Consider the following 27516-nt stretch of genomic DNA (forward strand, 5'->3'; position numbering starts at 1 on the left):
ATCATATTTATTAAAACTAATTATGATGAAAAATGTTCAGTCAGACTTAATAATGTTCCCCAACCCACAGTTCAGAGCAGAGAAGAAAACTGAATGGTCCATAAGGATGAGCTGAACGTGTAACAGTGCACTACCCCCCTCATAGTGCACGAGGATAGGGAACGTTGCTCCATTCGACACTGAGCCACACTGGTCAAAGGGTGAGTACGTCCAGTTACAGATCGAGAGGGCTGCCACACATCACCGGAGAAGATCTCACGCTCTCAGAGCAGACACATGAACACAGACACATTAGGACTGTGTCTAACACTTGAACGTCCCTAAAACTTCAACGTCCCTGATTGGTTTACAGAGACACATTTTTTGCATATTTTAACACACAGCTACTGTTTATTTACTAAAATGAGCATAAACAGAATTTGTACTTCCAACAGGGGTGCACAAACTTTTGCACACGACTGGCTTTATAAAAAAGAACCCATTGTCCTACTTCTCGTCATCAAATAGAATTAAACAGACCGTCTCTTTAAGACTGATGTATGTAAATGAGCTCCGTTCAGTTTGGCTGCACTGTACTGAGTGAATGGACGTGTCCAAACTGCTGGAAGCTGAAGAGGTGGGGCTATACTCCTGCAAGCTGAATGGGCGGAGCTAAACTGCTGTAGGCTGAATGGGCGGGGCTAAATCTGTCATAGGCCCAACGGGCAGGGCTAAACTTCTGTAGGCCGAACGGGCGGGGCTAAATCTGTCATAGGCCCAACGGGCAGGGCTAAACTTCTGTAGGCCGAATGGGTGGGGCTAAATCTGTCATAGGCCCAACGGGCAGGGCTAAACTTCTGTAGGCCGAATGGGTGGGGCTAAATCTGTCATAGGCCCAACGAGTAGGGACTAAATTGGTGCAGGCCAAATGGGTGGGGCTAAATCTGTCATAGGCCCAACGAGTAGGGACTAAACTGGTGCAGGCCGAATGGGTGGGGCTAAACTGCTGTAGGCCAAACAGGTGGGGCTAAACATCTGTAAACTGGTTTGGCGGAGCTAAACTTCTGTAGGCCGAATGGGTGGGGCTAAACTGCTGTAGGCCAAACAGGTGGGGCTAAACAGCTGTAAACTGGTTTGGCGGAGCTAAACTTCTATAGGCCGAATGGGTGGGGCTAAACTGTTGTAGGCCCAACAAGTAGGATTAAACTGGTGCAGACCGAATGGGTGGGGCTAAACCGCTGTAGGCTGGATTTGCAGAGGTAAACTCCTGCATTCTGAATGGGCGGGGCTAAACGGGTGTAGGCCGAATGGGTGGGGCTAAACTGCTGTAGGCCGAATGGGTGGGGCTAAACTGTCATAGGTAGAAAGGGCGGGGCTAAACAGCTGTAAACTGATTTTGCGGAGCTAAACTGCTGTAGGCCGAATGTTGTGGGGATAATCTGCTGTAGGCCGAATGGGTGGGGCTAAACTGTCGTAGGCCGAACGGGTGGGGCTAAACTGTCGTAGGCCGAACGGGTGGGGCACTGTGTGTTCTTATGCTAACACACTTGTTTATCCAGTGACTCGTATAAGGAAAATATAGAGCACCTTTCCATTCACACTGCTGACCACAGAGGTCAGTCAAAAGGTCAAGCATATCTGACCCTTCCTAAACGTCCTTCATGGCTGGAAACATAAAGCCTTATCTTAGCCACGTTCACACAAACAGCGACAACACACACACACACACACACACACACACCGGACCTTCACTAGAATGGCTGTGTCTGATTAGCTCTTATAAAACCCTGCAGATTCAGTGCAGCTCTATTAAAGCAACAGCCACACTCTCAGCCCAGCCCTGTAACCCCTGACGTAGCCGCTCTGTTTACGGTCGGTGTCTGAAGTCTCACTTCTGTAGTCAAGTACACTGGAGCTACGAGGCTAATGTAGCTAACACGCCACCAATCAGCTACATTCGTCTTATAGCCTCAGTGCTAACAAGTTATGAAAGCGTATATCAAATTAATTAGCACAGGAGCTACGAGGCTAATGCAGCTAAACAGCATTGTAACCTTATACCCTACCCGTTAGCTTTGAAATAGAAGGCTAACGTAGCTTACAAGGCTAGCGTAAGTTATGAAAACGTACACCCGCCAATAAGTGCTGGAGCTATAAGGCTCTACATTGCTTGTTGGCTTTGAGGCTATTACAATTAGCAATTAGCACTGACGCTATAACACAAATGTAGCTACTAAAGGTATAAAAGCTTATACTGCGCTGTAAGTCAAACGTAGCTAACAATGGTAGCTAATCCTTCACCAATTAACACAATCAGCACTGCAGCTACAAGGCTAATGATGCTAACAAGTAATGGAAACTCACTCCCCACCAGTTAGCACTGGATGAGCACTGTTATGGGTACTGTTAGTGTAGCTAAGAAGTAATGGAAGATTGTACTTCGTCAATTAGCATTTGAGCTACAGGGTGTATATAGCTAACAATTACTGGAAGTGTATGCCCCACCAATTAGCATTTGAGCTACAGGGTGTATATAGCTAACAATTACTGGAAGTGTATGCCCCACCAATTAGCATTTGAGCTACAGGGTGTATATAGCTAACAATCACTGGAAGTGTATGCCCCACCAATTAGCATTTGAGCTACAGGGTGTATATAGCTAACAATTACTGGAAGTGTATGCCCCACCAATTAGCATTTGAGCTACAGGGTGTATATAGCTAACAATTACTGGAAGTGTATGCCCCACCAATTAGCATTTGAGCTACAGGGTGTATATAGCTAACAATCACTGGAAGTGTATGCCCCACCAATTAGCATTTGAGCTACAGGGTGTATATAGCTAACAATCACTGGAAGTGTATACCCCACCAATTAGCATTTGAGCTACAGGGTGTATATAGCTACCAATTACTGGAAGTGTATACCCCACCAATTAGCATTTGAGCTACAGGGTGTATATAGCTAACAATTACTGGAAGTGTATACCCCACCAATTAGCATTTGAGCTACAGGGTGTATATAGCTAACAATTACTGGAAGTGTATACCCCACCAATTAGCATTTGAGCTACAGGGTGTATATAGCTAACAATTACGGGAAGTGTATACCCCACCAATTAGCATTTGAGCTACAGGGTGTATATAGCTAACAATTACGGGAAGTGTATACCCCACCAATTAGCATTTGAGCTACAAGGCTAATGTAGCTTAAAATGTGGTTTATACTCCACCAATTAGCACTGAAGCTAATTTTCAGTCCATGTTCATAGACAACCGGGAGTCATAGAGTGTCGGAAACTACATTCTGAGTCTATGAGTGACTACTGAACACCCCCCCCCACACACACACAGTATGAGGAGTGCGTGTGACGGTTTAGACATGACGTTAGCGACATGCTAATTGGTGTACATAGACTTCCATTGCTGGTAAGATACATTAGCCTTGTTAGACTTCAGACCCCGACTCGTCCTGGATGACCGACTACAGCTGAGGTTCAGAGGGGGACTGTGTAAATCTGATTACATGGTGAAGCTGGTGTGGGTCAGTGCTAGCCCCTGCTGCAGAGGGCGGGGTGCTGCTCTGGTCAGGTCGAGTCCAGGAGGTGTGCAGGAGGGGTTAGGAGTTTCCCAGCATGCTCAGCGTGGGGTCGCTTCCTGACTCTGGACACGCCTCTACGCGGGCGAGCCGGCTCTGCTCCAGCGCGATGGCCTCCGCAGAGTGTTTACACTTCTCTGATCCGCACTGACACGTGAAGTACTTACTCTTAATGTCCCAGAAACGATCCCCATAATCAAACCTGCGACACACACACACACACACACACACACACACACACACACACACACACACACACACACAGGAGAGAGAGAGAAAGAAACTGAGACACTGTTTATCTCTTCATGTCGGTCACTGAGCCTGTTTACACCTGCCATTAACAGCGATTCTGGCTGACCATCTGATGATGGTCGAATTTCACTTGTCGGAGGTGGTCAGAGACGGATCTCGCCCACATTTAACTTTGAGCGAACAAAAAAAAAAGGAAAATGGAGACACGAGGTTTTGTTTCCAACAGTGAAAACCCTGATAGCAGCATTGACATGGCTACTAAAGCCAAATCTGGCATTTCCTAGTGGCCCAAGTACCAGTTGGAATAATGGCCCAGCGGTCAGTGTTGATTTAAAGGTGGATGAGATGCTGCCCTCTCCTGTCTGTAACAGACACCTGCAGTATTAAATTCTGCACAGTAACTGAGAAAACTATTAATATCATAAAGGTTTAAATAGAATTACGTCCATGTATTCCATTTATGAGCAACTAGGAGTGAGTGAGTGAGTGAGTGTGTGTGTGTGTGTGTGTGTGTGTGTGTGTGTGTGTTAGTGTGTGTGTGTGTTACCCCAGCTCCTGTCCCGTTAGGATGTCCCTGGAGCTGAAGAAGGCGATGCGGGGGAAACGGAGGTCCTGATGCAGCATAAACACTCGCACAGGTATAATATTGGGGTCACACAGGTGATTTATGAAACGACTGATGTTACCATAGTAACGGGCGTCAATGCAGTACACCTCACCGTCCTGCAAAACACAAACACACTCTATTAGACATTAACCAGGTACGCAGGTTTGAGTAGCTCTATCCGAGTGCTAGGTTAGATGTGCAGGTTTGAGGGGGCTCTATCCAGGTGCTAGGTCAGATGTGCAGGGTCGAGCGGCTCGATCCGGGTGCTAGGTTAGACAAGCAGGTTTGAGGGGGCTCTATCCAGGTGCTAGGTTAGATGTGCAGGTCTGAGGGGGCTCTGTCCGGGTGCTAGGTTAGATGTGCAGGTCTGAGGGGGCTCTGTCCGGGTGCTAGGTTAGACAAGCAGGTCTGAGGGGGCTCTGTCCGGGTGCTAGGTTAGACAAGCAGGTTTGAGGGGGCTCTATCCAGGTGCTAGGTTAGACGTGCAGGTCTGAGGGGGCTTTATCCAGGTGCTAGGTTAGATGTGAAGGTCTGAGGGGGCTCTGTTCGGGTGTTAGGTTAGACGTGCAGGTCTGAGGGGCTCTGTCCGGGTGCTAGGTTAGACGTGCAGGTTTGAGGGGGCTCTGTCCGGGTGCTAGGTTAGACGTGCAGGTCTGAGGGGGCTTTATCCAGGTGCTAGGTTAGACGTGCAGGTTTGAGGGGGCTTTATCCAGGTGCTAGGTTAGATGTGCAGGTCTGAGGGGGCTCTGTCCGGGTGCTAGGTTAGATGTGCAGGTCTGAGGGGGCTCTGTCCGGGTGCTAGGTTAGATGTGCAGGTCTGAGGGGGCTTTATCCAGGTGCTAGGTTAGATGTGCAGGTCTGAGGGGGCTCTGTCCGGGTGCTAGGTTAGACGTGCATGTCTGAGGGGGCTCTGTCCGGGTGCTAGGTTAGACGTGCAGGTCTGAGGGGGCTCTATCCGGGTGCTAGGTTAGACGTGCAGGTCTGAGGGGGCTCTGTCCGGGTGCTAGGTTAGACGTGCAGGTCTGAGGGGGCTCTGTCCGGGTGCTAGGTTAGACGTGCAGGTTTGAGGGGGCTCTGTCCGGGTGCTAGGTTAGACGTGCAGGTTTGAGGGGGCTCTATCCGGGTGCTAGGTTAGACGTGCAGGTTTGAGGGGGCTCTATCCGGGTGCTAGGTTAGACGTGCAGGTTTGAGTGGCTTACCTTATTGTCCAGATCAAACAGATATGAGTCGTCTTCTCTTACATCGGCCTCTGCATCTGAGATCAACTCCCCAACGTACCTGTGCGTGCGTGCACACACACACACACACACACACACACACACACACACACTAAAGATCTGTGCTGAAGAAGCAGTAAAGAACAAATAAAACAGAAACTGAGACAGAGAGAAAAACACAGAGAGAGAGAGAGAGAGAGAGCAAGAAACTGAGAGAGAGAGCATATATCACTCACTCGCAGATGAAGCTGCCTTGTGGAATGTCCTGCAGAGCTCTGACCCCCCAGCCCATCTTCTCAGTGCGATAAAGCTGCAAACGCACCCTAACACAGACACACACACACAGGCACACACAGACACACACAGACACACTTCAGTTTCCTACACCATGAAAAGAGGTCTGGTACAGGGAGGTGTGTGACACACTCTGGGCTACACACTTGTGTGACAGACAGCTTAAGTACCCACTGGGGGCGTCCAGGAGAAACCTGGAGGAATCGAGCTCTGTTCTTCAGACTAGCTCACAAGATCGCACTACTTTCTTCAGAATGAAATGCTCTTGCTCCTTTTGACTGGATTTTACTGATCTGGAGCTTCTACAGTAAAAACTCTCTTATTGCAGAGAGACATGGCTTAAAATACTGTGATTAGATGCCTAGAACCTCTGCAGATATACATCAATTATTAGTTTAATGGGTGTTAGGTAATGAACTGAAGGGGGAATCAGTAGAACAGACGAGTGTATAAATGAGTGAGTGATGTAACACTGGAGTGAGTATGACCGGGGTGAGGTGTGACCAAACTCACTTCATCCCAGCCTGCACCACTCTGTTCTTACAGGACTTATAACAGGAACACGCCAGGTTACACTCAAAGATCAGCGGGGGCTCGATCTTATTAAACTCCTGCAGCAGGCGCTGGTCCTACACACACACACACACACACACACACACACACACACACACACACACACACACACACACAGTTACACCTCATATAATATTTTATACCATACATTAAAAACTGTCTAGGCTCTGTGTGCATGAGGTTGTTTGGGGGGGACAAAAGTATTGGGACACCCTATCATTCATTGTTTCTTTTGAAAACAAGGGTATTAAAAAGAGTTGATCCTGCTTTTGTTGGAGTAGCTGTCTCTACTGTCCAGGGAAGAAGGTTTCTACTAGAATTTGGAGGAGCGTTGCTGTGAGGATTTGATTAATTCAGCTACAAGCGTGTTAGTAAGATCATCACCCAACCTCATCCCAAAAGTACTGGATGGAGCACCAACCAGGTTCATGTTTATCTGCTCCAGAGTGTCCTATTCTATTGGCAGTACTTCTGTACAGTTGTGTGTTTGCGCATTTGCACATCTAGGTCAGCATTGGGTGGAGCTTAAAGTAGCTGAATTCATTAGAAGGGATGTCCACAAACATTTGGACACATAGTGTATCTTGCACAAACTTTTGTAGCCTTGTGTATTATTCAGAGCTCAAAATGCCCCTCGGATATATTTTATACCTTTAACTATCAGCACTCAGTGACACCAAAAACACAGACATAAACAGTAACATCTACTGTACCTTGTCGTACCAGCAGCGGATGCTGAGCTGCCCACACAGGCAGTTACTGGAGGAGCAGTCGTCAGTGCAGCTACAGTGCTACAGCACAAACACACACACACACACACACACACACACACACACACACACACACACACACACACAGAGAAAGGACTCTCATCACTTATGTGTGAATGCAATTAAGTGCATTCCCGTATCCATCACCTAACACTAAACAGGTGGGCTACGTTAGAAGGACTATATCAGACTGGCTAGATCCCAAGGACTACATGAGGTGGGCTACATCACACAAATTAGATCAGGTGGGTTACATCAAGTAAGCTACATCAGGTGGGCTAGACCGGGTGGGCTACATCAGAGGGATTAGATCAGATGTGGTACAGAACAGCAGAACTAGAGCAGAAGGGCTAAATCAGAGGAACTATATAATATGAGCTACATCAAAAGGGACTAGATCAGGTGAGCTATGTCAGAGGAACTAGATCAGGTGGGCTACATCAGATGGGAACTAGATCGGGTGGGCTACATCGGAGGAACTAGATCGGGTGGGGTAAATCAAATGAACTATACAATTTGGGCTACATCAGAGGGATTAGATAAGGTGGGCTACATCAGAGAGATTAGATAAGGTGGGCTACATCAGAGGGACTAGATCAGATATGGTACATCAGCAGAACTACAGCAGGTGGGCTAAATCAGAGGAACTATATAATATGGGCTACATCATAGGGACTAGATCAGGTGAGCTATGTCAGAGAAACTAGATCAGGTGGGCTACATCAGATGGGAACTAGATCGGATGGGCTACATCAGATGGGAACTAGATCCGGTATTCGACAACTGAAGAAACTATATCAGGTGGGGTAAAACAAATGAACTATACAATATGGGCTACATCAGAGGGATTAGATAAGGTGGGCTACATCAGAGGAACTAGATCAGATGGGCTACATCAGAGGAACTAGATCAGATGGGCTACATCAGATGGGAAATAAATCAGGTGGGCTACATCAGATGGGAAATAAATCAGGTGGGCTACATCGGAGGAACTAGATCGGTGGGCTACATTAGAGGGATTAGATCAGATGTGGTACATCAGTAGAACTAGAGCAGATGGGCTAAATCAGATGAACTATATAATAAGGGCTACATCAAAGGGACTAGATCAGGTGAGGTACTTTGGAGGAACTAGATGGGGTGGGGTAAATCAAATGAACTATACAATATGGGCTACATCAGAGGGATTAGATAAGGTGGGCTACATCAGAGGAACCATATAATATGGGCTAGATCAAAGGGATTAGATCAGACGGACTAAATCAGAAGAACTATATAATATGGGCTACATCAGAGTGATTAGATCAGAGGGACTGGATCATTTGAGATACATGAGAGGGATCAGATCAGGTGAGCTACATCAGGTGGACTCAATCATGTTAATTAGACCAGCTGGGCTAGAGAAGGGGTGTGTGTGTGTGTGTGTGTGTGTATACCTGTAGGTGTGTGATGTTGCGGTCTATGTTCATGGCGGATGTTTCACAATTCTCAGCGATGTATTTATAATCCGACGGACAGCCTTCATCATCCACTCCGTTTACACAGGGGATGGGAACGTTCTCATAACCCTGTGCTACGTCACTACACACACAGACACAGAGTCAGACACAGAGACACACAAACACCTACATTAATCTGCTGAGTGGAAGTAAAGTGAGCGAGAATCCAACCTGCAGATGATTCTCTCTGTTCGGACGATCCGATTGGCTATTCCTCTGCGTAACTTCCTGTTGATCTGCAGCGCCACCCAAACCGGCGAATCAGAACGCGCCAGAGAGAGGGGCGTGTCTCCTTCTCTGTTCACAACGTCAATGTCCGCTCCACGGGACAGGAATAGCCTGCTTGATAGCACACATATACCATACAGAAACAGGTGTTTCAGTCTCACTCAAAAGTTTGTACACCCATGCTCAGATGTCATGTGTTGATTTCTGAAAATTAATATAAAAATTCAAATAAAAGACACTGCAAAATTTCTATTTGTTTATTCCCCCAAAATATGTAAGATAGAGTTAACGAACAGTGTGTGTGTATTAAAATGTGCAGAATTGTGTCTCTGTAGAGGATATGGCTTATTTACACTTATAAGCACATATATGACTGGGGTGTCCAAACTTTTGCACACAGCTGTGAATAAGCACACAACTGACTGACTGAATGTTGTGTGCCGATACTGACGTGACACATTCGTGGTATCCCTCTCGAGCGGAGATGTGGAGGGGTGTGTCTCCGTGCAGGTTTACACTGGAGAGCGGACAGCCTGCGTTCAGAACCAGCTCAGCAATCTCAGCGCTGCCCGCAAACGAAGCCCAGTGTAAACACACATTCATCTCCTACACACACACATACACACACACAACATTTTAGATAGTTTAATAACTAAACTTTAGATATAATAACACCCACTGTGTCTATTTTCTGCATTATCCTTTTGCAGTCACTCAAAATCCTTGTATCTCCATTTTTTTCTATTGCTACACTTTTTTTGTTCTTTATGTTGTGTGAATGGACCAACAGCAATGCTCCAAAAGAACATATACATACATACACGTGCATGTGCATCCTTATACGTGTGTATGAGAGGTCGTATGACTATGTGAAAGTGTGTAACCTTGTCTTTGAGCGTGACGTCAGCCCCTCGGTTCAGCAGAGCTCTGATGATGTCAGTGTGTCGGTGTTCAGCAGCCCAGATTATAGGAGTCCATCCACCACTGTCCTACAGACACAGTGCATTATCATTAGCTTCACAGTAGAAGTAGTAATTGTGTTAGTATTAATATTTATTTATATTTTTATGTATTTTATTATACGTCTTTGTTCAATAACTACTCCACCAGGACAGCTTTATAGATCAAGAACCATATATAATACCACTGTACAAAAATAGCATGAGTAATAAATATGAATACAAGCTATATATATATATATATATATATATATATATATATATATATATATATATATATATATATATATATATATATACACACACACATACATATACACACATATATATATATATATATATATATATAGCTTGTATTTATATTTATTACTCATGCTATTTTTATACAGTGGTATTATATATATATTATGCTCATTAAAAGTCTTTGTTTTCCGATTGGCCCATTACCATTAAACCTCCAGCTGTAGGTTGTGTGAATAATGAGCGTGAGCTATTGCTGTGATGTGATGTGTTTGGTGGGAGGAGGTGGGATTCTCAGCTGGAAATACAATCCTTCCCCACCACCCCACCATTCCCGAAATTAAAAAGTCATCAAGTCAAAGCCTCATAATTAATATGAATAATCAGCCAAACCATCCCAGTTTAGTGGCTTATTTGTAAAGAGTCATGGGTGAATCACATTCTCAACAGACAGACAGTTCAGACCGCACCTGAGCATTTATGTCCACCTGACCGGTGTTCAGCAAAAATGTGACGATCTCCAGATTCCCCAGTTTAGCAGCGTGATGGAGACCAGTGGAGCCATCCTCCTCCTGTGAAATAGAAAAAGAAATGAGGATTCGGCCAAAAAGTTTAAAACAACAAAAATACAAGGATTTTGCATGACAGCAACAACATACATACATGTCCAAATGTTTGTGGACACCCCTTCTAATGAATGCATTCTGCTACTTTAAGTTGTACCTATTGATACAGCTACACACAGCTTGTCTAGTCTCTGTAGAGAAGTACTGCCAATAGATTAGGACTCAACTGGCACCATGACTTATGCCATGTGTGGGCTAGAGGAGTGTAAAGCCCCCCAGCATCGAGCTGTGAAGCAGTGGAGCAGTGGGACTGACCTATTCTCTGGAATGATGGATGGTGCTCCATTTAAAAATGTTGGCCTGTGAAGATGTCTGATTCAGATACCTGATTAAGATATTTGTTTAAGGAAGGGGATTGGAGGGAACACTGAAGGGAGGGGCTATACTTGAAGAAAGAGCTTCTTGGGGCTGAAGAGAGGGCAGGGGGCAGGGCTTTTGGTGGGACGCAGAAGGAAGGTGCTGTGTTTTGGGTGCTCAGCGGGTTTGAAAGGCTGTGTATGTATATATGCGTATGTGTGTGTGTGTATGTGTATGTGTGTGTGTGTGTATATATACTCACCACATGGTAAACACAGGCACCGCTCTGCATGAGAAACCGGGCCACCTCCACCTGATTGTTGATGATTGCCTCCAGCAGGGGTGTCCTCAGGCTTTTATCCTGAGCGTCCACCTTAGCGCCCGCCTAAAAACACCAAACCAAGGAAATCCTTTTTCATAATGAAGAAAGGGCTTCAGAGTCAGAGACTGAACCGAGGCTATACAGTAAGAGTGTGTATTTTCCCATAATCCCACCTGACTCTGGCCAGTATCCCTTTTTCATCCATAGTCACTCTCACAGAACGAACCAACAGACAATACTAATAATAGGCAGCAGTGTACCAGTAAGTGCAGACGGCAGATCCGTGTGAATCGGGTGTGTTTGTGTGCTGTCCCCTATGAGCAGGCGGTAGATCTGTGTGAGCAGCAGTGTTTGTGTGCTGTACCTGTATGAGCAGGTAGCAGATGTCCAGCAGGCCACGCTGAGCTGCAGCGTGAAGAGCAGAACGACGATTCTGAGAATCAGGCTGATAGGCTGGATCTATACCTTCCACTGAGAGAGAGAGAGAGAGAGAGAGAGAGAGAGAGAGAGAGAGAGAGAGAGAGAGAGACACACGCTCAGCATATCGCATTCCTCAGGACTGGTGGTTGCTATGTCATCCATCAAAGGTGGGTGGTATGGTGTTACTAAGTGGTTACTATAGCTTTTCAGGTGGTTCCTAAAGGTGTCAGGCAGCTAGGCTGCGTCTGTAAAGCCATTGTCTCTAAAACTAGGGTTAGAACTGACTGGTGGCGGCTCTGGGAACTTACTGAGCATGAGCAGAACTTTCTGGACCTCGCCCTGTTTGGCTGCTGGGTAAAGCTGACGGGGGTGGAACCTCAGCTTTTTCCTCCTGGCCAATAAGAACGCAGGAAAAGCAGTGTTACAATTTCAGAGGAGCTCAATCATCCAATTAAAATACAGAGATGTGACAGACAGCAGAACATGTAGTGTGGGAGTGTAGAGCATCTTCTTATGACACTTATTATGTATTATTTGGTTACCTCTCTGTATCCTGGGTTAAAATGGCTCTCTGTAGCGCCGCCCTCCTGTCTCCTGGAGGAATTGCACTGGGGCAGACTGGTTTTCCATTGGGCAAAACGAGGGAGGGACCAACACTGTCCACACCCTCATCGCCTTGGGCAACCACATCCTCGATCCCAACCCCTCCAGCAGCTGCAGCTGTATTGGGAGGCTGTAACTGAAGCTCTGCCCCTTTTCTGGACTCACCTCGCCAATGCATCCGAGCACTGATAAAAAAAAATAACCATTATTTAATCAACATTTATAAATAATTAATTATTTTTTATTTAGTTATTTATTAGTTAATAAATAATGAAAGAAATATAATATTTATTTTTTACATTACTACCAGTCTAAAGAAGAATTATTTCGATTATTACATTAATAATATTGAAAAAAAAGATGGCCCTTATAAAATACAATAATTATTTAAGAAAAATATAAAACAACAATTCTAATTATTTTCATCTTATAAATTTTAGCATTTTAGTATTTTTTCCAGTAACACCTCCCCAGAGGTTTCTCTCACCTGATTGGCTCACCAGTCCTCTTCTCGTTGCTAAGGACAGTGGTTGCCACAGCCAGCGAGGACAGAAGCAGCGAGGGTGTGGCTGTAGTGGAGGAGGCAGTTGCTGTGACTACGGTTGCACCTGGTGACGGGGTCGCTGGGGGGATGGTGACCTCCTGGGCCTCGGAGGCGTCCTCTCCACAGTGCGGGCAGAATAGGAGGCCACCACCGCCTCCGCCCCGGCCCCGGCCCCCACCCAACACGGACACACAGCCGCGGTGGAAACGGTGAGCGATACGGACGTCAGGACAGCACTCCAGAAACGTTCCCTAAAAGTTTAGAAAAGTTCAAAGTCTTCAAAAACTGAACAACTTTAAAAGCTATGAAAGATTGAAACTCTGAAGCTGACTGGGTGGAATAGAGCAAAATGGGTGGAGTTGAGTAGAGCAGAGTGGAGCCGAGTTGACCAAGTGAAGCTGACGGGGTGGAATAGAGCTAAATGGGTGGAGTTGAGCTGACTGAGTGGCATTGACTGGGTGGCGTGGAGCTGAGTGGGTGGAGTGGAGCTGAGTGGGGTGGTGTTGACTGAGTGGAGACGTACAGACAGGCAGAAGTATCCGCAGCCCGGGCAGCAGTGGTGTTTCACCATGTGTGATCGATGAGTTTCACACAGAACCATCAGAGACACACGACTTGACGGACGCATCGTCTCCCCCTTCACAATCTGATTGGTACAGCCCACCAGCTGACAGGGAGACAGGGACCAGAGACAAGCAGGAGGAAACAGGGGGTGGAAAGTGTACTTTAGTTAGGATCAGTTAAACATTACAGAGCGCCCCCTATGCTTTCTGTAGCGCACTGCAGTCTGGCAGCATGTGGATCATATGAACACTATACAGACACACGCGTACCTGTCCGTTAATGCTCTCAATGGCCATGCAGGTGCGGTGTGTGTGTGCAGCAAGCCGCTCTACACGTGGGGCCTCCATCCTACAGCTACACAATGGCAACTCCTCCATCCGCTCCATCTCTCTATCACTGCCATCTACAGAGAGAGAGAGAGAGACAGACAGACAGACAGACAGACAGAGACAAACACAGAGAGCGAGAGAGACAGACAGACAGAGATAGAGAGAGAGGGAGAAAGAGACAGACAGACAGAGACAGAGAGAGAGAGAGAGACAGAGAGAGACAATGACACAGAGAGAGAGACAGAGAGAGACAGACAGAGACAGAGAAAGAGAGAGGGAGAGAGACAGAGAGAGAGAGACAGAGAGAGAGAGACAGAGAGAAAAAGAGAGAGACAGAGAGAGACAGAGAGGGAGGGAGGGAGAGAGAGAGAGAGAGAGAGAGAGAGAGAGAGACAGCACGCATTTAAATAATATCAATATGGTTTATGCAAAGTTACGTTGTTCTGGCGAGAGGTCTTGTGCAGCTCCACAGTGAGCAGAAGCATATCATAAAAAATCTATGACTGAGCGTCAGAGCATCTCCAAAACATCAGACAGACCTTGTGGGGGTAATCCGGGCAGGCAGTGGTCAGTACCTACCAAAAGTGCTCCAAGAAAGAACCGGCTTATTGATGTGATCCACAGGGCCCCACCTGACAGCTTATATGACTTAAATGACCTGCTGTAACTTATTGACCTTCAGAGGTCCTGCGGAGCTCCAATCAGAGCTTTTGCAAAAAGGGGGACCTACCCAATATTAGCAGGTGGGTGGTAGTAATGTTATGGCTGAAAATACATATAATAAAGACCAACAACAAAAACACCTCATCTGATAGACACACCTGCGTGGGGCGAGAGTGTAAGGCTGTCTGCAGCGGAGATGTCCAGAGACCCCAGAGGAACTTCAGTGTAATCAGTGGAGACCCCTGCTGGAGCAGCTGTTAATAAAAACACACACACACACACACACACACACACACACACACACACACACACACACCAAACTAAATCTCCAAACTCATTCAGAGCAGGTTACATGCATTAAAATTGTGGAGGGGTACATCAAGGCATAGTCCCAAAGAAAACACATTTGCTGAGGTTTTCCACTATCTACCCCCTTATCGGCATTAAAGTTAAAACACAGAGGACACACACAGGTTCCGTCCCACCCTGGGATAATAAGTAAAATGGCTATATTTGGTTCGTAGACACAGCAACCACCATAAAGCAATCTGAGTTAAGTAAGATTCTCTACAATGTGTTCACTGTGCTCATCTCAAGCACTAATTTCTGCATAGAATTTAGAAAATTTGGGTGAATTTCCCTTTAAATAAACGTTGGCACGTTCTCGTACATAAACACACACCTGTCTCTGCAGCTGCTGGTGCGTCTCTTTCCTTGCCCTGCTGCTGCTGTTGCTGCTGCTGCTTCTTCTTCAGGCCTGTTCTGGGCTGCTCTGATGGAGAGCGCTAAATAAAATCATAATTAATAATAATTAGGACATCATTTAGGAAATAATGTCAGTGTGCCAAAAAAACATGAGTGTGAAACCGAAACACACAAGCTTTCTGATCACACCTACATTACACATGCATACTGCTGATGTCTGACAAGTCAACCTAAATCTGTCTGTGATTGGCTGAAGGAGCATACCTGATCAGACAGGTTACTCATATCTCCTCCCATTCGTACCTCCAGAGGCCCCTCCATCATTCCATCATCAGACTGCGGACAGAAGATCAGATTCAGGCCCTGGATTCCTTGATCTCAGTACATTATACGCCCTAAAGTGTGACAAGTCTCTATAGTTCAAATGAGTCTACAGCTAGAGTTTTACAGGTAGACACTCTCACTGACCACTGACTTCATGTTTATTAGGGTTTATTCTAATGTTATATAGAGTTAAGAACAGGTAGACACTCTCACTGACCACTGACTTTATGTTTATTTGGGTTTATTCTAATGTTATATAGAGTTAATTACAGGTAGACACTCTCACTGACCACTGACTTTATGTTTATTTGGGTTTATTCTAATGTTATATAGAGTTAATTACAGGTAGACACTCTCACTGACCACTGACTTTATGTTTATTTGGGTTTATTCTAATGTTATATTGAGTTTTACAGTTAGACACTCTCACTGACCACTGACTTTATGTTTATTTGGGTTTATTCTAATGTTATATAGAGTTAATTACAGGTAGACACTCTCACTGACCACTGACTTTATGTTTATTTGGTTTATTCTAATGTTATATAGAGTTTTATAGGTAGACACTCTCACTGACCACTGACTTTATGTTTATTTGGGTTTATTCTAATGTTATATAGAGTTAATTACAGGTAGACACTCTCACTGACCACTGACTTTATGTTTATTTGGTTTATTCTAATGTTATATAGAGTTTTATAGGTAGACACTCTCACTGACCACTGACTTTATGTTTATTTGGGTTTATTCTAATATTATATAGAGTTAATTACAGGTAGACACTCTCACTGACCACTGACTTTATGTTTATTTGGGTTTATTCTAATGTTATATTGAGTTTTACAGGTAGACACTCTCACTAACTTTGTGTATTTGGGTTTTCTAACCTTGTCGTCAGAGTAGATGACGTCATCCCCTGCATAGCTGTTGTACATCAGGTGGAAGTCTTCCTCATCTGCTTCATCAACCATATCCTCCAACCAACCACCGTGGTGCTCCTTGGGTGCCGTAACTTCAGGCTCCACCTTCTCCACCACAGGTGAAGCCACGGGAGTTGCAGGCTTCACAGTCGCTGGGGACTAAAATAAAAACAAACATGCACTTCACAAAAGGAACCTCCACTCACTGGCCACTTTATTAGAAACCCCTACCGGACAGATCATCATTTACTTTTACTAAAGACATTAATCCATCTCACCTCTTTGTGAGACTGTGGTTGTGGCTCAGGCACCTTCACTGGACTTTCTGCAGGGGGCGGTGTGGAGTCAGAGTCTGTCCCCACCTTCAGCCTTTTTACTGCCACACACACACACACACACACACACACACACACACACTTAATACAGAACAAAGAAACCAGAGTAAAACATGATGAAAAACTCAAATTCACAGAAACCTGCGTCAGTGTCCAAAGAGCCGGCTGTCGCTGTTTTCACAGGAGTTACAGCAGAGGATTCAACAGAGCGCACCTGAGGAACACATCACATCAGGTTTATGGTCACATCACATTACCACAGGTGTACAGGTGAGTGAGTCTTTCCCCCCACACAAATACAAAATTCTTACACAAAATAAGACATTCAGAATGTATACACATTAACATACACAATATATACACACACTGTACACATACACACACTATGCATACTATATATACTGTAAAGACACACTCTACATACTCTATACACATACTACACACACACACACACACACTAAATATATATATATATATAACATAATGAATTCAAGTGTAGTGTGAGAGGAGAGAAGTCTTTGGTGGGTGCAGTGTGTGTGTGTGTGTGTGTGTGTATGGGGTGGAGGTGTGATATCTGGTGAGATGAGACTGTGACAGACTGCGGACTGGCGCACTGTACTACTGGCTGTTCAGCAGCCTGATGGCCTGAGGGTAGAAGCTGTTGGACGTCCTCAGATAGCTGCTGTATGTTCTGTCCATTTAAGGACAGTGTGACTGACGAATGACTCCTTTGTGATATGAACACCAAGGAACTTGAAGCAGCTGACCCTCTCCAGAGTGGTCCCATTGATGGAGAGAGGGGTGTGCACTCACATAATAATGTACACATGATTATCCATGACCGACAGTGTGCCAATAATACCGTTTACTGTACAATACTGTGAATACTGTTCAGTATCTATTATAAATGATTCAGGATCTTTCATAAATGATTCCAGATCTACTAAAAAATTATTTAGTATCTATCTATTATAAACGATTCAGTAACTCCTATAAATTATGCATTAACTCCTATAAATTATTCTATAACAAACACAAATGATTCAGTATCTTTTATAAATGATTCAGTAAGTCCTACAAATGATTCAGTATCTATCATAAATGATTCAGGATCTATCATAAATGATTCCGGATCTATTAAAAATGATTTAGTATCTATCTATTATGAATGATTCAGTAACTCCTATAAATTATGCATTAACTTCTATAAATGATTCTATAACAAACATAAATGATTCGGTATCTATTATAAATTATGCATTAACTCCTATAAATGATTCTATAACAAACATAAATGATTCAGTATCTATTATAAATGATGCATTAACTCCTATAAATTATTCTATAACAGTCATAAATGATTCAGTATCTTTTATAAATGATTCAGTATCTTTTATAAATGATTCAGTAAGTCCTACAAATGATTCAGTATCTATTTTAAATTAATCAGGATCTATCATAAATTATTCCGGACCTATTAAAACATTATTTAGTATCGATCTATTATAAATTCAGTAACTCTTATAAATGATTCAGTGTGTATTAAAGATTATTTTGTGTCTATTATAAATGATTCAGTAACTGCTAGAAATGATTCTATAACAGTCATGAATGATTCAGTAACTTTGAGTCATTACCAAGAAGCAAAACGTCAGACACCAAACACATCCCTGCTGATCTCACCTGTGTGAGTGGGGGTCTGTTCATGGTCTTGCGAGCACGGTGGACTTTAGGAGGTGGAGCAGAGGAAGAGGAGGGTGAAGAAAGAGTGGAAGAGGAGGTGGCAGGATTTTTGCTGCCTGGTCCACACACACTCATCTTCGCTCTTCCAGACACTGAAGACAGGGAGGAGGGAGGAAGAGACTTAGCAGCATGACCTAGTGTGTGTGTGTGTGTGTGTGTGTGTGTGTGTATGAGAGAGAGAGAGAGAGAGAGAGATTCATTAACAAACCAGTTTGAATTCTTTAAAAAGCTGGCCACTTTATCAGAAACCCCTACATTGTGCTTACACTCACTGGCCACTTTATCAGAAACACCTGCCTTCTTGCGCTTCCGCTCAGTGGACACTTTATCAGAAACCCCTACATTGTGCTTACACTGACCGGCCACTTTATCAGAAACCCCTACATTGTGCTTTCTCTCACCGGCCACTTTATCAGAAACCCCTACATTGAGCTTTCTCTCACTGGCCACTTTATCAGAAACACCTGCCTTCTTGCGCTTCCGCTCAGTGGACACTTTATCAGAAACCCCTACATTGTGCTTACACTGACCGGCCACTTTATCAGAAACCCCTACATTGAGCTTTCTCTCACTGGCCACTTTATCAGAAACACCTGCCTTCTTGCGCTTCCGCTCAGTGGACACTTTATCAGAAACCCCTACATTGTGCTTACACTGACCGGCCACTTTATCAGAAACCCCTACATTGAGCTTTCTCTCACCGGCCACTTTATCAGAAACCCCTGCCTTGCATTTCTAGTTCCCTGCACCTTTAGTAGAAACCTCACCTTGTGCTTACACTGACCGGCCACTTTATCAGAAACCCCTGCCTTGCGATTCCACTCGCCCGCACCTTTCGTAGAAAGCCCTGCCTCTTTGCACTTGTAACACCATCTGAACACCAGCAAGGTGGAGCTACACCAGAGGGGTTTCTGATAAAGTGGCCAGGGGTGGATCGTACACTACGGAGCCCATTGGTCTGGTCCATGCTTACCTGCATAGGGCTTGCTGGAGCTGGACGTTGCTGCCTTCTCACTGGTGTCGTCCTCCTCCTCCTCCTTGTCCTTCTCTTTGTCCTTGTCCTTCATCGAGGGACTCTCGCTCTCTTAAATTAAAAAAAGAAAGAAAGTCAATGTTAGGTGGAGGAACCGTCCAGGAACCGTCGAGGAACCGCTGAGGAACCGTCCAGGAACCGTCCAGGAACCGTCCAGGAACCATACTGGAGGACCAGTAGGACTCTTGTATGAAATCAGTTCTGAATATTATATATATACACCATAATAACCATGTTAGTTAATCAACGCTGATCCGCCCAGAAGATCAACAGTTATTGATTATCATTCATTTTATCGAGTAACCATGACAACCCTGACCAGCTCCAGGTGAGGATGAAGGAGAGGAGCATCACCTGAGGGTTTGCAGTGCGGCAGGCTGCTCTCGGACGGACTCTGGATCAGAAAATGACACAAAACACAGGACAGACATTCAGACAGGTGAGATAACCCTGTTAATGAAGCCAAACCCTGCCAGCTTCACCCACTGCTCCCACAACAAGGCTGCAGCAGTACTGCAAACATGCTGCTCCCATCAGCCCCCTGCACCCCTGCAGGCCGGGCAGGGCTTAAACGCTGCTGATGGACCTGCACAGGTTTATTTAGGATTATTTAGCAGTTTTCTGGCCCATGTGTGAATCATAAGGAGGAGAAAGGAGCTGAGGCTGAACTGCAGCTCATCCCCAGCCTCCAGGGAACCTCCTCAACACGGGGGTATCTGTGAGCACGCGGAGGAGGATAGGCTCGCCTTTAAGCTGCTGTTTTTCTGCACTTACCTCCTCCATCCTTCCTTTGCAGACAAGTTTTAGTAAAAGAGTCCAAAATAAGAAAATAGTCGAGTATGAAAACACACACAGGAGCGGCGCTGCGCTCAAAATGGCTGGAGAGTTGAACCGCTTTCAAAATAAAGGTCCCTCTACCGTCCAGTAAACAGGGGGTTCCCCACCTTTGTGCCAGCTGTCCCAAGCCTTTCAGCCTAAACTGTCGGCCATCAGTAGGCTAATATTAAATTAAATTAAATTAGATTAAATTAAATTCAATTAAATTCAATTAAATTAAATTAATTAATTGATTGACTTTTCATACTTATAAAGGTAAAAGGATAAAGGTGCACGTATTTGTCACTGTACAGCGAAATGTGTCCTCCGCATTTAACCCATCTGGTAGCGAACACACACTCACATGTGTTAGGGGCAGTGAGTACACACACCCCCCAGAGCGGTGGGCAGCCAACTCCAGCGCCCGGGGAGCAGAGAGGGTAAAGGGCCTTGCTCAAGTGGCAGCTTGCCAAGCCTGGGAATCGAACCCACAACCCTGTTATCGATATCCCGGCGCTCTAACCGCTGAGCCACCACTGCCCCATCAGGGGTCAGGGGTCATCCACACTATCCACGAGGCCCAGTGCAGCTACTGGTTTCCCCGGCCCACAAGCTGGAGCGCTCCTGGTTCTGCTGGTTTAATGAGTTGCTCTCAGTATTTAGCACACAGATTTCTATTTGTTTGAGTTGTACAGCTGTAGTCAGACCGGTAGGTGAGGACAGAATCATACCAAGCACCTGTTAAAGCGACCTGCACGCTTCAAAATGTTCAATGGTTCTTCATAAACAAGAGAAAAGCTCTCGTAGATGGATCTACAACTATGTTTTGTAATTTAAATGAGTTTATATAACATACGAAATAATGACAAAATAACTGTCAGACTAGGTTATTGCCTCAATAACAGACAGACATCAGCTGGCATAGTCAGACTTGTATTTTGACTAGTTGTACTAGCCCATTTGGCTGAAATGCATAATCAGACTGGCCCATTTGGCTGAAATGCATAATCAGACTAGCCCATTTGGCTGAAATGCATAATCAGACTGGCCCATTTGGCTGAAATGCATAATCAGACTAGTCTGTTTGGCTGAAATACATAATCAGACTAGCCCATTTGGCTGAAATGCATAATCAGACTAGCCCATTTGGCTGAAATGCATAATCAGACTAGCCCATTTGGCTGAAATGCATAATCAGACTAGTCTGTTTGGCTGAAATACATAATCAGACTAGCCCATTTGGCTGAAATACATAATCAGACTAGCATATTTGGCTGAAATGCATAATCAGACTAGCCCATTTGGCTGAAATGCATAATCAGACTAGTCTGTTTGGCTGAAATACATAATCAGACTAGCCCATTTGGCTGAAATGCATAATCAGACTAGCCCATTTGGCTGAAATGCATAATCAGACTAGCCCATTTGGCTGAAATGCATAATCAGACTAGTCTGTTTGGCTGAAATACATAATCAGACTAGCTCATTTGGCTGAAATACATAATCAGACTAGCATATTTGGCTGAAATGCATAATCAGACTAGCCCATTTGGCTGAAATGCATAATCAGACTAGCCCATTTGGCTGAAATGCATAATCAGACTAGCCCGTTTGGCTGAAATGCATAATCAGACTAGCCTGTTTGGCTGAAATACATAATCAGACTAGCCCATTTGGCTGAAATACATAATCAGACTAGCCCATTTGGCTGAAATGCATAATCAGACTAGCCCATTTGGCTGAAATGCATAATCAGACTAGCCCATTTGGCTGAAATGCATAATCAGACTAGCCTGTTTGGCTGAAATACATAATCAGACTAGCATATAGACTGGAAAACGGGATTATAATAGCTCATTTGGCTGAAATGCATAAACAGACTAGCAAATTGGCTAAAACATAATCAGACTAGCCTATTTGGCTAAAATACATAATCAGACTAGCCCCTCAGCTCAATAACATGATCAGACTAGCTCCTTTGGCTGACATACATAATCAGACTAGCATACTGACTGAAAAAGCGGGATTATAGTAGTCCATTTGGCTGAAATACATAATCAGACTAGCCCATTTGGCTGAACTACATAATCAAATTAGCTCATCGACTCAATAACATCCATCACGGTTATAATGTTGTGGCTGGGGGCTTTCCAGTAGGCCTATTTTGTTGTACCGTGGCAGTGTTTATGTGTTAAAGTGGGAGGGAGTTAAATATCTATAAAATCGTTCTAATCATCATTCAACTATGCTAATGAGCATTAATGCATACACACTTACTCCTTTACAAATAAGACAAATAAATAACCATAATAGTTTATATTGCTAAATCATCTTCTCTCAACTCAAGTGTCTCACAAATAAAATAATAAAATATATAAAAAATTAAAATTAAATAATAAAAGATTACTTTTTACACACACACATATATAAATATATATATATATATAATTTTTTTTTCATGTCAATGTAACAAACATATTAATAAATACATCAATAAATAATCTTATGTACACTTAGTTTGAGGTATTTGTAGGCTGTGGGCCAAGCTGAGAAGCAGTTTGACCGATGGCTGCATGTAGATGCAGGTACATGTAGACCAACAGTGGTGGTGAGAAGGCTGGACGTAAACAGACGTGTTCAAAGCTGTGAAAATCTGTGTGCTGACTGTAGAAGCAAACCCTGACGTGAAATCGAAGCAAACTCCAGCTCAATAAATGATTTTGCCATGAGAATAATAAAGCACGAAATGAGCATCCGCCATGGTTAGAAAGGTTGTGGCTGGGGGCCTTCAGGTAGGCCTATATCGTACGACCGTGGCAGTGTGTATGTGTTAAAGTGGGAGGGAGTTAAGCGTCTCTAAATTAGTGCATCTATGGTAATGAACATCAAAACATTCACATTTACTCATTTACCAAGACTAATACATTAAGACATTTCAAACATAGGACAATTTGCCTGCATGTCTAATTTTCGTATATTGGGTATTTTTGCTGTATTTATGCCGTATTTTTACCCATCCCTGATACCACACGTATTTTAGTAATTATCTAGGTTTCACAGTCCAGCGACTCTATTTTTGAAAATATGTTTGTATTTGTTTTATTTCGTGAACAGACTTTTATTATGAAAGGGGTTTGAATCAGAGTCAGGAAGATAGAATAAAAGTCCCCTCGTCTCTTAAGTCTGACCAGCGACGCGTTTCGAAATTTGCCCGGAGGGACTTTTACTTTGAAAAACGCCCCAAAAAAGCGTCCATTCAGTACAGGTTTGTTAGTAGGATCCCGTGCTGTGCATTTCCTGGTGTGTGTGTGTGTGTGAGAGTGTGTGTGAGAGTGTGTGAGTGTGTGAGTGCAGCTAAGAGCTGTTTAACTGCAGGAGAAACACAGTAAACAGTCCTGCTCAGGGTTTAATCGACTGTGTGTGTGTGTGTGTGTGTGTGTGTGTGTGTTGGGTTTGGTTCGGAGTGTGTGAGTGTGTGTGTGGGGAACAGAGGGGTGTGTGTATGTTGGTACAGAGGGGCTGAATGGTGGCAGAGGGAAACAGGAGCTGAAGGTAAGAGTCCTAAAATTAAATTACTCATAAAAACACATAAAGCAGGGAGTGGAGGCAGGGAGTGGAGGCAGGGAGTGAGGCAGTGAGTGGAAGCAGGGAGTGGAGGCAGGGAGTTGAAGCAGGGAGTTGAAGCAGGGAGTGGAGCCAGGGAGTTGAAGCAGGGAGTTGAAGCAGGGAGTTGAAGCAGGGAGTGGAGGCAGGGAGTTGAAGCAGGGAGTTGAAGCAGGGAGTGGAGGCAGTGAGTGGAAGCAGGGAGTGGAAGCAGGGAGTGGAGGCAGAAGTGAAGCAGTGAGTGGAGGCAGTGAGGTGAAGCAGTGAGTGGAGGCAGTGAGTTGAAGCAGAAGTGAAGCAGGGAGTGGAGGCAGGGAGTGGAGGCAGGGAGTTGAAGCAGGGAGTGGAGGCAGGGAGTTGAAGCAGTGAGTTGAAGCAGGGAGTGAAGCAGTGAGTGGAAGCAGTGAGTTGAAGCAGAAGTGAAGCAGTGAGTTGAGGCAGTGAGTTGAGGCAGGGAGTGAAGCAGGGAGTGAAGCAGGGAGTGAAGCAGGGAGTGGAAGCAGGGAGTGGAAGCAGGGAGTGAAGCAGGGAGTGAAGCAGGGAGTGGAAGCAGGGAGTTGAAGCAGGGAGTGGAAGCAGGGAGTGGAAGCAGGGAGTTGAGGCAGGGAGTGGAAGCAGAAGTGAAGCAGGGAGTTGAGGCAGGGAGTTGAGGCAGGGAGTTGAAGCAGGGAGTTGAAGCAGGGAGTGGAGTTCACTAGTGTGTGTGAGTGTGTTCACTACCACAGATGGGTTAAATACAGAGGACACGTTTCTCTGTACAGTGACAAATACCTGCACCTTTTATTTTTATTATTATTATTTCAATAATTATCTTTGTTGGGTAATTTACCACAGTGTGACTAAAGTAAGGCCTAAAAGCTTGTGCTAGTACTGCACTGATACCGTATCCATATCCGTATCTGTATCAGAGCCGATACTTTATTATTATTACCGTTAATCAGACGTTTAATAGAATAGGGCTGTAGCTTCTGCTCAGGTCTGCTGATGCAGTCAGAGGAGTGAAGGTAGTCTGATGGTTGGTGTTTAGAGTCTGGGTACTGGGTGCTGATTGGAAACTGCTGTTTTTACTGCTCTGAAATGTGAAGTATATCTTATTAGATCTTATTTAGGATGATGATAATGATAAAATAATATAAAAAGTGGAGCCCATGATCAGAGGATCGCTGGTTCGAATCCCGGTCATGCTGCTATCCGCCGGCGGCTGCGGCCCTGAGAGAGCACAGTTGGCGTCTGCAGGCTGGTGTGTTGGAGCCGGCGATGCGGCGCTTCCCTTTCAGGCGCGTTGGTTGTCCAGCTATGTGGCTTTGGCGGCAGTTTTATAATTTATAATATAATTATTTATTAATAAATTATTAATAAAACGTCACAGGTTGGGTAATTGGCAGCCCAAATTGGGGAGAAAATGGGGGTTGGGGGTTATGTTTTACCTGCTTGGGCTGTGACTGAAATGGATCCCTACTCCCTCTGTTAGTATCGCTCTATATAGGGAAATTAAATGTATATATAAATTATTCTTTAAAAAAAATGGACTGGGTAATTGGCAGTCTAAATTGGGGAGAAAATGGGGGGAAATTGGATAAAATATAAGAAAAAGAAAAGTGGAACAGTATAAATATCAGGATTTATAGCCATCTATCGAATAGTTAGTATCTGGGTCGGCAGATATCGGTATCGGAAAGGAGTGCTGAAATCCTTTCAAACATATCAAACAATTACATTTAGGGTATTTAGCAGACGCTCTTCTCCAGAGCGACTTACAAAAGTACTTCACTATTTACCCAAGAAAAACCTCAGCTAGTTTAAATAGACTAATAATCTAAAGATCCTCTAAGTTTAGACTCTAAACACAAGTAGAGGTGGGTCTTCAGTTTGAAGACAGCGAGTGTTGGACTCTACTGTTCGGACACCCAGGGGAAGCTCGTTCCACCACTTTGGTGCAGGACAGAAAAAGCCTGGACGCTTGTCTTCCGCGGATTTTGAGGGATGGCGGGTCGAGCCGAGCCGTACTTGAAGCTGGAAGGGCTCTTGGTACAGATCGGCTTTTGACCATCGCCATCAAGTACAGAGGGGCTGGTCCTTTCTTGGCTTTGTAGACCAGGGTCAGGGTTCTGAATCTGATACAGGCAGCAGCTACAGGAAGCCAGTGAAGAGAGAACGCAGCAGTGGAGAGACATAAAAGAAGATAGACAGTCATATCAGAACATTATGACCACTGCTGGTCTGGAATCAGCTCGGCCCGGGACGTCACAGATACCAGGGGACAGGGTTTGCGGCGTGTATAAATAAGTAAGGACATCAAAGTCATCAAGATCAAAGGATGTGCGTAGACTGATGTTCAGTAGGGCATGATGATAGGGTACCAGGCGAAGGGCCGCTGTAGTGAGGGTGTACTGGGAATGGACGTCTCGGCGTCCCCCAGCGGCGTAACGTGGGGTCCCGCGACGACGACTCCGGCGAGAGGTACAGAGCAGTCAGCGCTTCGCTGTGGACCAAGACCAGGCTCTTCACCATTAGTGTTTTAAAGAATTTGGCCTCTGCTTTTAACCCATACATGCAGTGAACACACACACATACACACTATAGTGATCAAACGCACACAGTGGACAGTGAGCACACGGACAGGGAGCGGCTAGCATGGCTGCAACAGAGGCAGCCTCCTTAACCGACCTTGACTCAAAATGGACGGTGTCAGGTGGGGGAAGTTAACCTCCCTCAGTTAACCCTTATATCGAACACCTGTCAGCTAGTGTCATCCAGGCCAAGGGCGGTTATTCCCACTAGGTAGGTGACCGTAATCTACTGATAAGGTCAATATATACTCATAACCTAGAGAGACAACGAAAGGCATGGGGAGGTGTTGAGAGCGCCCTCGGGTGTCCACTCCCCTCCCCTCCCCTCCCCTATTCTAACACAGATTCTTATGCAGATTATATGTAAATCAGAAGGTCCTTGTGAGACAGCTTATATGTGTCCCTCTCACGTTTACAGGAGAAGGAATTAAAAAAATGTCCTCACGTCCACTGGAAGTCGATGTAAAACAATTTTATTTTTACGAGTCATTTCGGAGCGTTTCGATTGGTCCGTTCATCATGAAATTTTGACATAGTGTAAAAAAACAACCAGATTCACATTAAGTAAAAAAGTGAAAAAGGGGGGAAAAAAAAGGAGATACAAGGTTTTGGCAGGACAGTGAGGATATTTCGTAAACCAGTCTGACTGACCTCCCTGGATCTGCAGTGAAATCCCCTTGTGTATGTGTGTATGGTGGTAGTACAATACAGTCTGGCTGGATGTCTGTTGTTGTTTGTGTGTTAGCGCTGTTGTATAGTGAGACATGTTAGCATTAGCGTTAGCATTAGCTGCCCCGCTATGTCAGGTTTGATGCAGAAAGGGTTTTCTTTATGGTTTGATAGGGGGTGGGGTTGTGTTTCACACTTGGGCTGTGACTGAAATA

General features: G+C 44.8%; 2 protein-coding genes across 5 annotated transcripts in view; one reads left to right on the forward strand and one right to left on the reverse strand.

Moving 5' to 3' along the window:
• Positions 1-20513, reverse strand: ehmt2 (euchromatic histone-lysine N-methyltransferase 2). 2 transcript variants are annotated; one of them, XM_072674234.1, is made up of 28 exons: positions 20418-20513; positions 19998-20037; positions 19584-19694; positions 18551-18702; positions 17009-17081; positions 16811-16908; positions 16500-16691; positions 15553-15624; positions 15266-15368; positions 14742-14837; positions 13861-13994; positions 13551-13694; positions 12971-13278; positions 12423-12668; positions 12189-12271; positions 11825-11931; positions 11401-11523; positions 10686-10787; positions 9901-10005; positions 9468-9622; positions 8960-9127; positions 8726-8870; positions 7233-7310; positions 6460-6575; positions 5889-5975; positions 5635-5713; positions 4376-4551; positions 1-3778 (listed from the first exon to the last, which is right to left on the reverse strand). In XM_072674234.1, exons 1-28 carry the CDS (start codon positions 20424-20426, stop codon positions 3598-3600), a joined length of 3483 nt encoding a protein of 1160 aa, XP_072530335.1. In that variant the 5' UTR covers positions 20427-20513; the 3' UTR covers positions 1-3597. The 2 variants fall into 2 exon arrangements, with proteins under 2 accessions (XP_072530335.1, XP_072530334.1); XM_072674233.1 differs by having other exon boundaries at positions 18551-18744.
• The window catches only part of zdhhc3b (zDHHC palmitoyltransferase 3b), a 25874-nt gene continuing 18364 nt past the window's right edge, over positions 20007-27516 (forward strand). For 2 of the 3 annotated variants that reach the window (XM_072674236.1, XM_072674235.1), the window contains exon 1: positions 23766-24011. The gene's annotated coding sequence lies outside the window, so the exon portion shown is untranslated. Of the gene's footprint in view, positions 20083-23765; positions 24012-27516 lie in introns of those variants that run through there. The other variant, XM_072674237.1, reaches the window with a different exon arrangement.

This window comes from Salminus brasiliensis, chromosome 2 (assembly GCF_030463535.1).
Source record: "Salminus brasiliensis chromosome 2, fSalBra1.hap2, whole genome shotgun sequence".
In the NCBI taxonomy this organism is placed as follows: Eukaryota; Metazoa; Chordata; class Actinopteri; order Characiformes; family Bryconidae; genus Salminus; species Salminus brasiliensis.